Source organism: Diadema setosum, chromosome 19 (assembly GCF_964275005.1).
Source record: "Diadema setosum chromosome 19, eeDiaSeto1, whole genome shotgun sequence".
Lineage (NCBI taxonomy): Eukaryota > Metazoa > Echinodermata > Echinoidea > Diadematoida > Diadematidae > Diadema > Diadema setosum.
In genome coordinates this window covers 9,674,481-9,687,277 of record NC_092703.1, presented here as the reverse complement: position 1 = coordinate 9,687,277, position 12,797 = coordinate 9,674,481, and the positions used below count along the sequence as shown (strand labels likewise).

The 12,797-nt window shown below is 34.1% G+C and overlaps 1 protein-coding gene across 1 annotated transcript in view; it reads left to right on the top strand.

Moving 5' to 3' along the window:
• Positions 1-12,797, top strand: part of LOC140242995 (G-protein coupled receptor GRL101-like) — a 44,874-nt gene that overhangs the window by 24,956 nt on the left and 7,121 nt on the right. The window contains exons 3-7 of the mRNA XM_072322734.1: positions 8,578-8,649; positions 9,478-9,549; positions 10,022-10,093; positions 11,976-12,047; positions 12,384-12,455. Coding sequence (XP_072178835.1) covers positions 8,578-8,649; positions 9,478-9,549; positions 10,022-10,093; positions 11,976-12,047; positions 12,384-12,455 — 360 coding nt within the window. The remainder of the gene's footprint in view (positions 1-8,577; positions 8,650-9,477; positions 9,550-10,021; positions 10,094-11,975; positions 12,048-12,383; positions 12,456-12,797) is intronic.

Sequence of the window (12,797 nt, the reverse complement as noted above, 5' to 3'; positions counted from 1 at the left end):
AGGGAAAAATGACGTAGAAATGTGCGTCGTTGGATTGGTATTTAAAGTTAAAATGTATTCTCGGGAAGAGTCCCGGCTCCATCTGTTGATCGTTACACATAATAATGTATACTTATAGTACGTATACATACACGTATTTTCAATTAGCTTATATATTTATTCATTTATTTCAAATAACCATTTAGAGAGTGATTTTTTTATCACTGTATATTTTTCTGTTCATTTCTATTCTATGTTTTTATTAAAAGGGAACAAGAATACGTTAGCAACAGGAGCAGTGAAAATGATTTCAGCCTTGTCACCTCTTGGATGCGATCGTATGTATGCTTCTACCACTTTATACGTCTGTAGGAAACTCCTCGGCGCTATGGATGTGGCATAAACTACAGAATCCTATCATGCCAACCTAGAAATTATCATTCTATGAGCAGGTTTCGTTTTTATATTCACACAATGTAACGACAAACGACCACCTTAAGTATTTCAATAGGTGTAGAAATATCGACACACCGCTACGGAAGAATCTTCTTGCCTCACAAATATGCATAATCTTTTAACTCATTTTAAGGATTTTAAAACACCATAATAAGATTAGAAACATTGCTATATTGCTTAAAGATGAATAAAGGTGCGTCGAATATTTTTCAAATGTCTAAGATAATCACACAAAAAGCACAGGACATATTACCTTCAGCACCAGTGGTACTGTGATGATTGGTTGACCAAATTCACGTACCCGAACAATTTTTGCGAAAAAAACAACAACATTATGTTCACTGGGCCTAAGTATTGGAATGAACTCCCCAGAACTATAAGTTGCACCAAGGAGGTTGAAGAGGTGGAGTAAACAAGAGAGTTATTCCCTTTGATCTATGTTCGAAGTCGCCGCTCAAAAATATTTGAAGCATGTGCCAAACAGAATCTGCCGCGACTCGTGTCTCATTGCATAAAATCACCAGCCACTTTCATAGGAAGACATGTCTTTGTGATGATAATTACTTTTCACTATCCCTTCTTAAAAAGGTAGGTGGTACAGACACGAGGATGCGCGAACAGAAATTGAGGAAAAAATGCTGAAATGAAGATGAAAATTACTCGACTGGACATACCCGGGCACTAATCTGATATATCTATCAATAAAGAATTATACTTGAAGATTTTTACATATTAGTTTCATTTGGGGAAATTAAGTGGAAAAGTGATAAAAGCAGCTTTCCAGGATGGTACAGTTTTAAACATTTTCACATAATACAGCTCTGATTTACACTTTTGCGCAAATTTCCGAACGGAATTTACTTTTGTTTTACATGCTTTATTATTAAGTGAAATTTCATTCCATTTAATAAATAAATAGGCAAAATATGGCCAACATTATGATAACGTTCAAAATGAATCTTCAGATTGCTCAGCAAGACGGCGGCTTGGAACATCGATCATCAAAGGCACAAGTGCACCTGTGGAATTCTTTTGTACATCAATAGAAATCTGACAACTGTTTGAATAATTATAGCCAGTTGGAACTCCATGTATAAAACCTCCTTGCTTGTAGTAGGGTATAATATTGTCGCAACATGTGGCTTGTATGTATTTCATTCAGTAAGATTTATTTGATCGTGTGTTTTTTTTTTTTTTTTTTTTGTTCCTCCAGTTATAGTATGGTCTAAAAAATATCTGTATTTCATAGTTCCCCTTGATTATCTGATTTATCACGGGACCGGCGGCTGTACAAGCTTGCTTTTACGCAGGCCCAACCATATTCCTCGCATTATGACCATAGTTCAACTATCTTTTACACCTTCAAGGTGTTTATACCAAGACAAACTTTTGGACATTCCGGTGAACTCTCATCTAATATCCGATGGTTTGCATAATTTTCGTATTCATGTGCTTTATTGTGCTATATGACAAGTGAGAAATATAATAAATTGAAATGAAATAAAAATGAAATTCAAAGGTGAAACAAAGTAGCCATATCATGCATATTGGAAATGCCAGGGGCAGTAAAACTGGCTGCGATTGAAAAACAATGACATGATTCCCCATACAATTATTTTTCTGTGTTACCTTCATTTTCTTCTGTATCAGGACAATCCTACGGTGGCACATTACTGATATTTCACCAGGCAGTTGGATCAACCTCATTCCAAAATTTCCGGTTATACCTTTCGTGTAAGTGGGATAAGTGGGATCTATCATTACAGGAAACATGTTGCTGTTTTTCTTACTGGTTAGATGTAACACGCTTGTGCGTGAGTCTATAGTATTGATTAAAAAAAAAATGGTTATTTTCCATCACCGTCACGTAGAATACACCGGTTTATCTATCTGTGTTTTTTCTTTTCCTGATTCTAGGGATCTTTCGAACTTGTTTATTAGATCAATCGTACCGAGAGTGTTCGAAGGCATTCCCCCGGTTCTGTATGTGTAAGTATTGTAAAAGAAAGTACAAACACATTTTTGGGCATAATTGGAAGAATTAGATTATCAGTGAAAAGTTAAAGAAAACCAAAACCCAAATATAGATATGGATTGAGTGAAAGCAGCAATACAAGTAGTGTACATGAGTGAGTGAAAATTTAAGGGAAATCGGAGAATTGGTTCAAAAGTTATGAATTTTTAAATTTTCGATTCCGCTATTGCTGGATAAGGAGACTGCTAAACCTTATGACTTTATTATAGACAATACTATAAATAAAATGTAAAGAAAAATTCAACATATTTTCGCTTTTCTAGCGTAATGAAAGAGCACTTGACTTGCCTCTTTCAGAAAACAAGGGGAATATTATCATGCTTCACATTTATCAGTAACAAGTTGATAGAATGTGTACTTTTCATGAAAAATGAAATTTTGTGGAATTATTTTTATATATCAAAACTGTTGTCCAAAATATCGTATAACAAATCAACTGTAACAGTCTCTTATTCAGCAATGACGGTACCGAAATTTTAAAAATCCATAACCTGTTAATCTAATGTCGTTCTCAAACTTTCACTGATGTGTTCTGCTACTCACTCAATTCACATTTTTAGGCCTATTTGGGCTTTGGTTTCCTTTCATTCATATGATTTTGAAATGAAAAGCAGTCATGCTCTGAGACATGTTTGAAATTAAACAGTACGTGTACTACGAAAACAGAGGAAGAATACCTTGTTCAGAATGCATTGTTACCTGCTGATTGACCATAGTATTTCTTAAATAAATGAATGAATATTGTGATTTTATTGGCGATGGTTTAAAGGGATGGTACAGTATTGATGGAAATGAGGATTGGGCTTTTAAATTTTTGCGAGATACCAAGAAACCACCTATGACATAGTACAGAGGGTACCATTCTAAGAGGAATTCAAAGTTTATTTGATGTAAATCGGTTTTGGAATTGCTGAGACATCCAAAACAAAGGTAAATCAAAGCGATCGTAATAAAACGTGGATCCCGCCTTTTATTAGAATCACTCTGTTTTTAATATCTCAGCCATTTGAAAAAAAAAATATGAAATAAATGCTGAGTTCTTTTTAAAATTACATACTCCTTTATATTTCATAAGATCTCACCCCCCCCAAAAAAAAAAAAAAAAAATGTTAGAAACCTGAACTTAGGTCCCAACCCAAACTATACGATCCCTTTCATTTCTAATTCATTTTGTTTTAGTCTTGGCTTTTCTTTACCCAGTGGTCATGTAATGTTTGAGGATAGGCTACCTGGTGCTCCATTGCCGTTACTGTAAAAAGGTATCCCGAAGCATACTCCTCAATCACTTTGACACCAAATATTTACGTACGATGCATAAAGCATTACAGCGTAGCCACTGTATCTTGTCATTCCAGGGATGCTTCTGGTAATGATATGACGCTAATCGAGGCATATACATTCATTGGTCTAAGCAACCTGACAGTCTTGTAAGTATGTATGTATTTTTTAGTTGTTTCCGCATGATGTTCTTTCCCACAAAGTGTATGCCATTCACATAGATGATATATTCCTGATTTGATATCAATTGTTGAAGCTGCCTCAACAACATATATGTATTGAACTGAACGCTACATTTGCGACAACCTACACAGCAACATCATGTTTACAGGAAAGAAAGTGATTGGCTGTTTCATTGTTCTTATCACTCAGTCAACAAGGAATTCAATGTAAAAACATTACGTACGCACGTAAACACACACACACACATATGTTTATATATATATATATGTATATATATATATATATATATATATATATATATATATATATATTAATGAATACATACGTACATACATACAAAGAGACTTATAGAAAGTTAAGGAAGGGTAATTTATTTTTCTTTCATCATCATTAATGCCATTTATGACGCGCGTCATTCGTCCAATATTACTATGGATTGTTAGACTTGAAGGAGTATCAGCGATTCTAGACTGTAGAAGTTTCGTGGATACAAGATTAGATGCAGCATATCCTCCAGAATAACAAATAAAAAAAACACGATAAAGAAACAAACACACAGACAAACAAACAAATGGAATAAACAATACCAACAAAGTGAAAATAGATTAATTACGCGTAACATAAAGTAAAAGCGAATACTTAAATAACACAAAATGTTCAGAAGTCAACCAACGTGAAGAACCACATTTCATCTTTTTTTTTTTTTTACATGCAGTAAAGAGAACAGGAGGTTATTCATTCAAGCTAAAAAAACAAAACAAAACACGACAACGCATAGACAAGATATTGTATTCACTTTTACATGAAAAGGACGCAAATGGGTTATTTTCACTGCTATTTCTTTTCTCTTGTATTTTATGCTATTCTTACTGTTATACATTTACTTCTCCTCCTATACAATGTTTCGAAAGTAGTCAGATTGACTTTTAATTTACATAATTTTCCTTGCAAACGAAACAGGAATCTTTCAAATAACAACATTGTGGATCTTCAAATGAACGCGTTCTTGGGTCTGGACAGCCTGGCGAAGTTGTAAGTTTTCTGTAGACACCCACACCCATAACTCACACCCACACACACACACACATATATATATATATATGTATATATATATATATATATATATATATATATATATATACACACTTAGATGTATATGTGTGTTTGAGTGTGGCGATACCCCTCCCCCAGAAACAATGCACATTAAGTGAAAGTTGGTCTACAAATAAAGAATTCGAGGTCGCAACATATCTGATATGATAACAAATGCGAAATATTCAAGGAGCAAAATGTCCATAAAGTATTCATAAGTTTTATTTCTTAACGTGAAAAAATGACAAGAAGCAAACTTGCTGTGTTATTCCTTCATCCTCTATTCGACTTTGATTTTTGTTTTTGTCATGCGGAATTCATTATTTGACCGTAGGCGCTTTATACTTGATTCCTGCATACAACTTGCATTACATTTACACCACATTTCCCTTGCTTATCCCGAAGGTTTCGCCCATGATTCCTATAGTAAGCCTAGCAAGTTCCTTTCTGTCTTATTTCATTTGTTTTTCCTTTTTTTTCCCCTTTTCTGAACAAAAGAGATCTATCAGGCAATAGCATACATCACATCAAGAACAACACATTTGCAGGCCCGAGTGAACTGTTAGAATTGTGAGTATAGAAAACAAGACGTTCATATGTCCGGGTTAAGGAACTGCTTTTTGATTTGTGTGCGTAGATTTTTTCCTTTCTTTTTTTATTTTCACGTTATGATGATAACATATTCACTCTATCAGTTATGAGTTTAGGATGCAGATTTCTGCTATGCCGTCATGTGCTTTGGAATAATAGAGAACGGGTTTCAAGATTTCTCGATTTCTGTATAGGTTACGGGAATGAGAGAGCGCGAATTCAATATTGAAAAAAAAAACCAACAAACAAATGTGGCACATATTTGGTAGGACGATGGCGGTAGAAGTTACGGTATCCGAAACGCTACCGTTTCTAATAGAAAATGACAAGAAAGGAAATAATATACTTAGAGAGAGAGAGAGAGAGAGAGATTAAATACTAACAATAATCCATTTCATCGCATCATTACAGACGTATCCCAACGAGTTCATGTATTTTTTTTTTTAGTATGAAGACAATGCAATGTAAAAAGGATTTCAGACATAAAGTTTGTAATTTGAGGAGGTTTGTGTGTAATTGAATACAATTGTACATCTTACTTTATATTACGAAAGCAGCAATGCATTGCTATATCAAATGCCCTTATATCGCTTCGTTCATGTGCCTTTCATTCTCATTTGCAAATCAAGAGATCTTTCAGGGAATTGCCTCACAGTGATAGATGGGCCAGCTTTTTATGGACTCCACATACTTTTTCGATTGTAAGTGCTTCAGGAAAACGTCTCTTTCTCCAATCGAATACAAGAATCATAGGCCTACTGACTTCATAATGTTCATGATATAGAGTCTGTTTTGGCTTATAATATTGTAATATATCTGATCATTTTTTTTTTTTGCCTTAAGTATTCATATTATGTGTGATTTGAAAGTTTGTTTCCTGTTTAGCCTTCTTTTGCCAAACAACAGTCATTACCTGCTACTACATGCACAAAGTGTAACTACAAATGTCTCTTCCTTTTGTAGATACTGTATGTTCATGATATCAAATATCATTTGGACGAGGACAAACACTTTCACCATTAAAAAAAAAAAATGAGTTCATATTTTATTTCATTATCTTTAAGTTCATATATTGGAGGGTACTAAAGGTCACTATTGTGTAATTGTATGCCTTCTTTTGCAAGTCAAAATCCACTGAAGGGTAAGCCGTAGGTTATCTCATTGCATTTCATTCCAAATTCTTGTTATCTCGCAAGATTATTGCAAGACACTATTTCGTAACAACAACAAAAAATTGAACAATCGCCTATAGGTTTACTGTGTAAGTCATTAAATTTTATCATTCTGTGATATTTATCACAAAACTGGTCCCATTATCGGTTTTATCATTGTTTATACAGAGATCTTTCGAAAAACAACATCACTGAAATACAAGGAGATATGTTGGCTGGATTACCACAGCTTGCTTTCTTGTAAGTGCGCTAACCATCGTGTCATGTTTTGTTGCTGCATGTTGTCTATATTCGAGTATTGTTGCAGAAAAAAAAAATAGCCAGAAAAGTTTTAAGAAAATAATAGGCAAGTATTAAGTGGACTCTGCTTAATGTCTTCTCTAAACTTCACCAAACAAGGATCCAAGGTCATTCTTAGCGACAAAGTTCATAATCCCTACAAAATAAACACAATATTCCGATAATTAGTTTTTGCTTGATTTAGAATCCCTTGCATCAATTTGTTACTTGTAACTACAACTGTATATGATTTCTTCTCTGATTAGAATTAGACTATTTAATAATGCATGTCTATACCGGACGACAGCATATTAGAGTAATCGATGCACAATTGCTTTTATGAATGAATACGTTGCAAATAATGTGGACCTTGAAAAAAACATTTACACTTTGTCTTAATTTGTTGATTGCTCCATAAAAAAAAGAGATTTTACAAACAGCAACGTTTCAAGTGTTGAGGCAACAGCTTTCGATGGTCATGACAGCATATTGCGACTGTAAGTATTTAATTTCTATTCAAATTAGAAGAAACAAAAGGTATCTAGTGATGTTTTCATTGCAGTTATTGTTATACATCAAGAAATCCTGAAGAGATTCGAGGTATATATACATACCTGTTGCCTGTATATATATATATATATATATATATATATATATATATATATATCACTTATGCATATACATCACATTCATAGTTATACATATAAATAGAGAAAGGAAACATATATATATATATATATATATATATATATATATATATAGATATATTGTTTGTATGTATAAACATTGTGAAGACCTCAACTTCATATTAAGTTTAATAAAAGGATTTTTTTTTCAGGAAACATGCCCTCTTAGTCTCGAGGTTTACACCTACAATGTATATGTACTTACCAATAACAATGGTATTACAAAATAATTTCAACTTTTACGCAGTACATATCATATCTGTACAGTTTCTCCAAACAAGACTACATTGTCAAGTTCATGACATATTTGTTCCCTACCCCATTAACACAGAATTATATAAAACTTGTTAGTGTCATTTCACTTTTAAGTCCAATAATTGTATACACACATTTATGAACAAGTGCACGCTACGAGCTCCACCTCCACGAGTCATACAGCCCATGATGCCATACAGCCCACGAGCTAGTCACCGAGTGAACTCACAAGGCCCATTAGCTCAACGTCAAATAAAATGGGCCCACGATCTATATGGTCCACCAGCTCGATACAGTGTACTATAGGCAAATGAAGGCCCATGACCTCGACAATACGAAAACAATGCCCACGAGCTCGACTTTGAGCACCCAAAAAAAAAATGCACATCATCGGACTTGATTTACGCAATAAACTAAAGGGACGTATTTGTCTGAACTAAAATCAAATGCTCTCAGTGATAATGATTAAAAAGAAAAGTATGAAAGAACGTATTTCTCACTTCAACGTCACACACATCATCTTGATCACTACTTTTAACCTGTTGCCATTCTCTTATGTAATTGCATGCAGATACTTATTGAACAACGACATTTCTAAACTTGAACACGGCACTTTCAGAAAACTTGAGAGATTATGGTGGTTGTAAGTATAAAGCAAATGCCGAATATTTGCATCCCCTTAGATTCCATTTGCCTCGATATTTATTACGTTGTTTCTTGTTTTTAATTATTTTGCATATCTGCAACGTTTGCATGTGCGTCAGTATCATTATCGTCATCAGTTGTCTATAGACAAGACTGAACAACAGATTTTCTTTTCTATTCTCCCGGTCGAATGTCGTATCTTCTTTGGTCTTATTTTGGAGTTTGCTTGTAAACCACTTAGTTACAATTCATACGTTTCAGTTTCATTTTTATTGATTTCTTTAACTAATGATAAAAACAATGTTTCAAGGTATTGTTGATGAAAGACTTTGTTTATAAGTCATGATTTAGAATAATTATGTCTATAAAACACAAAGTAACAACGTACTGTTTATGTTGATTAATATAAATAGAATCATTTGTCATTCTTAAAGAATTATTAATGAAAGATCTCGTTCGAACAACGTAAACTCATGACTAAACTCGAGGAAACTGCATGAACCTGCATTTTTTTTTTCAGTGCAAGTGTTACAATAGTGTTCTTGTTTACCAGATGAATACACACTACAAGCATGGCAAGTCCTGCTTCTTAGCTGTCCTATTTCCAATAATTTTGATTCAGTATTTGTAGTAAGAATCACAATATTTGTTGCACTCCAGGTTACAGTTTTTTCCTTGATTCCATTGTTGAATCGATTTTGTGTCGTTATGTGTATTCAAAATAATGTTTGATTGCGATTGAGTTTTCGTAGGGAATAAAAATGAGATGAAATGAAAAGAATCATTACGTTCATCCTGGTATCCCTTGTAAATTCCTATCGAACAGATATCTTTCAAACAACATCATATCATTCATCGAGCCAGGTGCATTCGATGGTTTAGGCAACGTCTGGTGGCTGTAAGTATCCCACACCAAAAGTGCATGATTATAAAGATACCCAGGTATCCTGACAGATATTCAAGTCTTCACTTCGCGACCTCCCTTTTAATAACATAACCTGTCCCAGAAGTGCCGTCCTAACCATTGCCAATGCTGTAAAAGAAGCGGACGAGCCGTTTTATGTATCATATTACCTATCGTTGTTCAATGCCTTCAATGATTGACCTTGAGTCCATGATATTTACCCTATTAGTCCTCGGAGAAAAATAAGTGACGCCTGAACAATTGTCGCAGGAGCAACTGTCAGAGGAAAGAGAGAGAAAGACGTTTTAAAGATTTAAAGATTAAACTTGCAGATAAAGATTATCTGCAACTTTTTGTGGATTTTGAGCCTGGCGGTCACATATGAATTTCCTCGTGCAATGGTAGGATTTGAATGATGTCCTCATTACATCTTAAAAGGTCACGTTTTTATTTCTTCTCTCGACAGAATACTTAGGAACAATAGCATAAATGCCATTGATGGGAGTACATTTCTCGGTCTCAACACTCTTTCTTACTTGTAAGTGTAAAAAGAATGTTGTCTTCATATTACCTAATGCTAAATTATGGAAAATTGTATTTTGCGTGTGAACGTTAAATTCGGGTATTCCTCGTCGTCCTAGTTTTATTTTTGTCCTTTCTAATTAGCTCCTGAATATGATCCCTATTCTTACCTGTCTTAACTTTCCAAATGAATTCGACCGACATATTGACATCGAAAAAAACAACACCCCAGTACATTCAGGACATAGGTTATGTCCGAGTTAAACCGCTTAATGCCAAAATAAATCAGGTTAAAAAATAAGGTAACCAAAAGACAAACAGACCTAACCTAAATGTTCATTTCCTTTGAAGTTTGACTCATGGGGTTGATATGACTAGAAAACATCGGATACTTACTGGGTCTATATTGAACTCGTTATCTCTGCATCAGGAAACGAACCAAAATGGATGATGCTTGAATTCATTCAAGTTTTGGCAGGGATTGCCAGAATACGAGACGGGTTATTCGAAGAAAGATTTTAAAAATCAAAGATTTGTATCTTTTTCAACTTGGTCAGTTTATGTTTAATTTCAACGCAAATGCACTTCCCTGTATATTCAATTCAGTGTTTACACGTAACCAGTTTTTTTTTTTCGTAGTTATCCCACTAGGCAATTTAATGAGTTTCATTGACACCTTCTGAGAACTTTATTGGCTCAGAATACATTTATATACACAGGCCTTAGATTCTGGAATTCATTAAGCTGCGAAATAAAAAATTATTCATCTTTATATTCTTTTAAGCGGAAGTTGAAATCCTTTCTGTTAAACCCTCTCTGATGTTTCGTTTTCATTAGCTAAGTCTCATCAACCACAGGGTTCATCATCCAACCATCAATCAATTAATCTCTGAATTCATTATAATGAAATAGCCATCATAATCTTTGCACGGCTGTGTGCAGTCACCAGCTGTTTGAAGCACCTCTTCAATTCCCTCTTGAATTCCCTCTTTCGTTTCCTTGATCAGCGTGTAGGCATTCTCTTTTTTCCTTTTTTCCTTCCATTTTTCCATCCATTCTGTCTAGTCGTGTCATGTTGCTGTGTGTCTCCTGTTTTGTTCCGTCTTGTCTTAAATTATGTTTGTGCTAAGTATATGCAAATAAGTATTTAGTTAGATTTTCCTTTGAGTGGTTCACAATCTACAAGCTTGCTTTTTAGTGGACCTCTCAATTCTTCAATGCATTATATATAATAAATAACTTTATTTGTATCATTTGATATCATTTGCAAAATTGTATGTATACGTTTGTGATATAATTCCCAATTTATACTGTGCTGTGTTCTGTTGGAAAAAAAAGAGAAGAATGAAAACAAATGAATTGAATTGAATTGAATTGAATATGTATACACTGTTGACCGAAAACAACGTCAAGGAAAAGGTTTGTTGAAAATCAAACACTAGTTTGTTACCAAACCTGTAAATTTGTAGGCACATTGCATTTGTGGGGATTTGCTCTTACTCAAGCATATTTCCACTCTGTGATTCTGCAATTTCTGCAACATGTTGCAGTTTCAGTGGGCATTTATGACCATTATCATTATTGTAATTATTAATATTATTAATATTATTGTCATTATCATTTTTATTGTTAATTTATATTCAATGTAAGTACTACAAGCTAAGATTTTGAATTTACACGGAAGCAGACAATTCAGTCAATATCATACATTTCTTAAACCAATTTTACTATTCACTTCATGAATTATCTTACGCGACCAACATTTTCAAAAATATGTACAATGATATGATTGATTTGTTTCGCATAATACCAGGTTTGAGCTACTACATTTACATGCTGAAAAGTTTTCAGTCTTGTATCAGTGAGAGGTTTTTCTTCTTCCACTCGTATCAATTTAGGGATCTCTCCTACAACAAACTCCGGAATATTGACAACAGTTCATTTGAAGTTCTGGACTCCTTGACAGAGTTGTAAGTACAATGATTTTAATCTATTATTGTTACGATATGAATAATTGACACAGGAAGAAGGCACAAAAGGAATTATTTTAAAAGAAATAAATATAGTGTCATATTTGATATCGATGTACACGAGCTACTAAGTGATTGCCTGCTGATTTATTTGTATAAGATTATTTCCTTTCTCAAAACATGGAGTAAAGCTTAATGTGCCAATTTCAACCAATCAGGCTTGGGCAAATTATTGAAAAGAAAGGCTATGACTTCAAATTACTCACACAATACCTCCGAGCCATTGGAATTCATGACAATTGCTGTAGTTTGTTTTCAAACTTTATCCTTCAACAGAGATTTGAGTCACAATGATATCGCAGAATTAAATCCAGATGCGTTCGCTGGTTTGAAACAGTTGGAGATATTGTAAGTATGCTGATACAAGTTCCTACAAACCTCTTGAATATAAAAAGAGACATGTATGAAAGTGCATGTGTCATTTAACCCTCAGTGTGCTTTGTTCATCTATTGCCGGAGAGCTTACTATATGGAGTTGCCATTTTGTTCCTCCCAAATTTATCCTCCTCTTTCACACACATCACACAAAGCAGTGCTTTCTTTGCTGATTCTCACTGATGTCTGTAAAATAATCGGTGATAACTGTTTCACCATGGCCTTTTTGTTGGTCTATAAAGGCCCTTGTGGGCTTGCCATTGAACTTTACAACTAGACCAAGCCTGGATTGAGAACTGAATGCTGGTGAAAGAC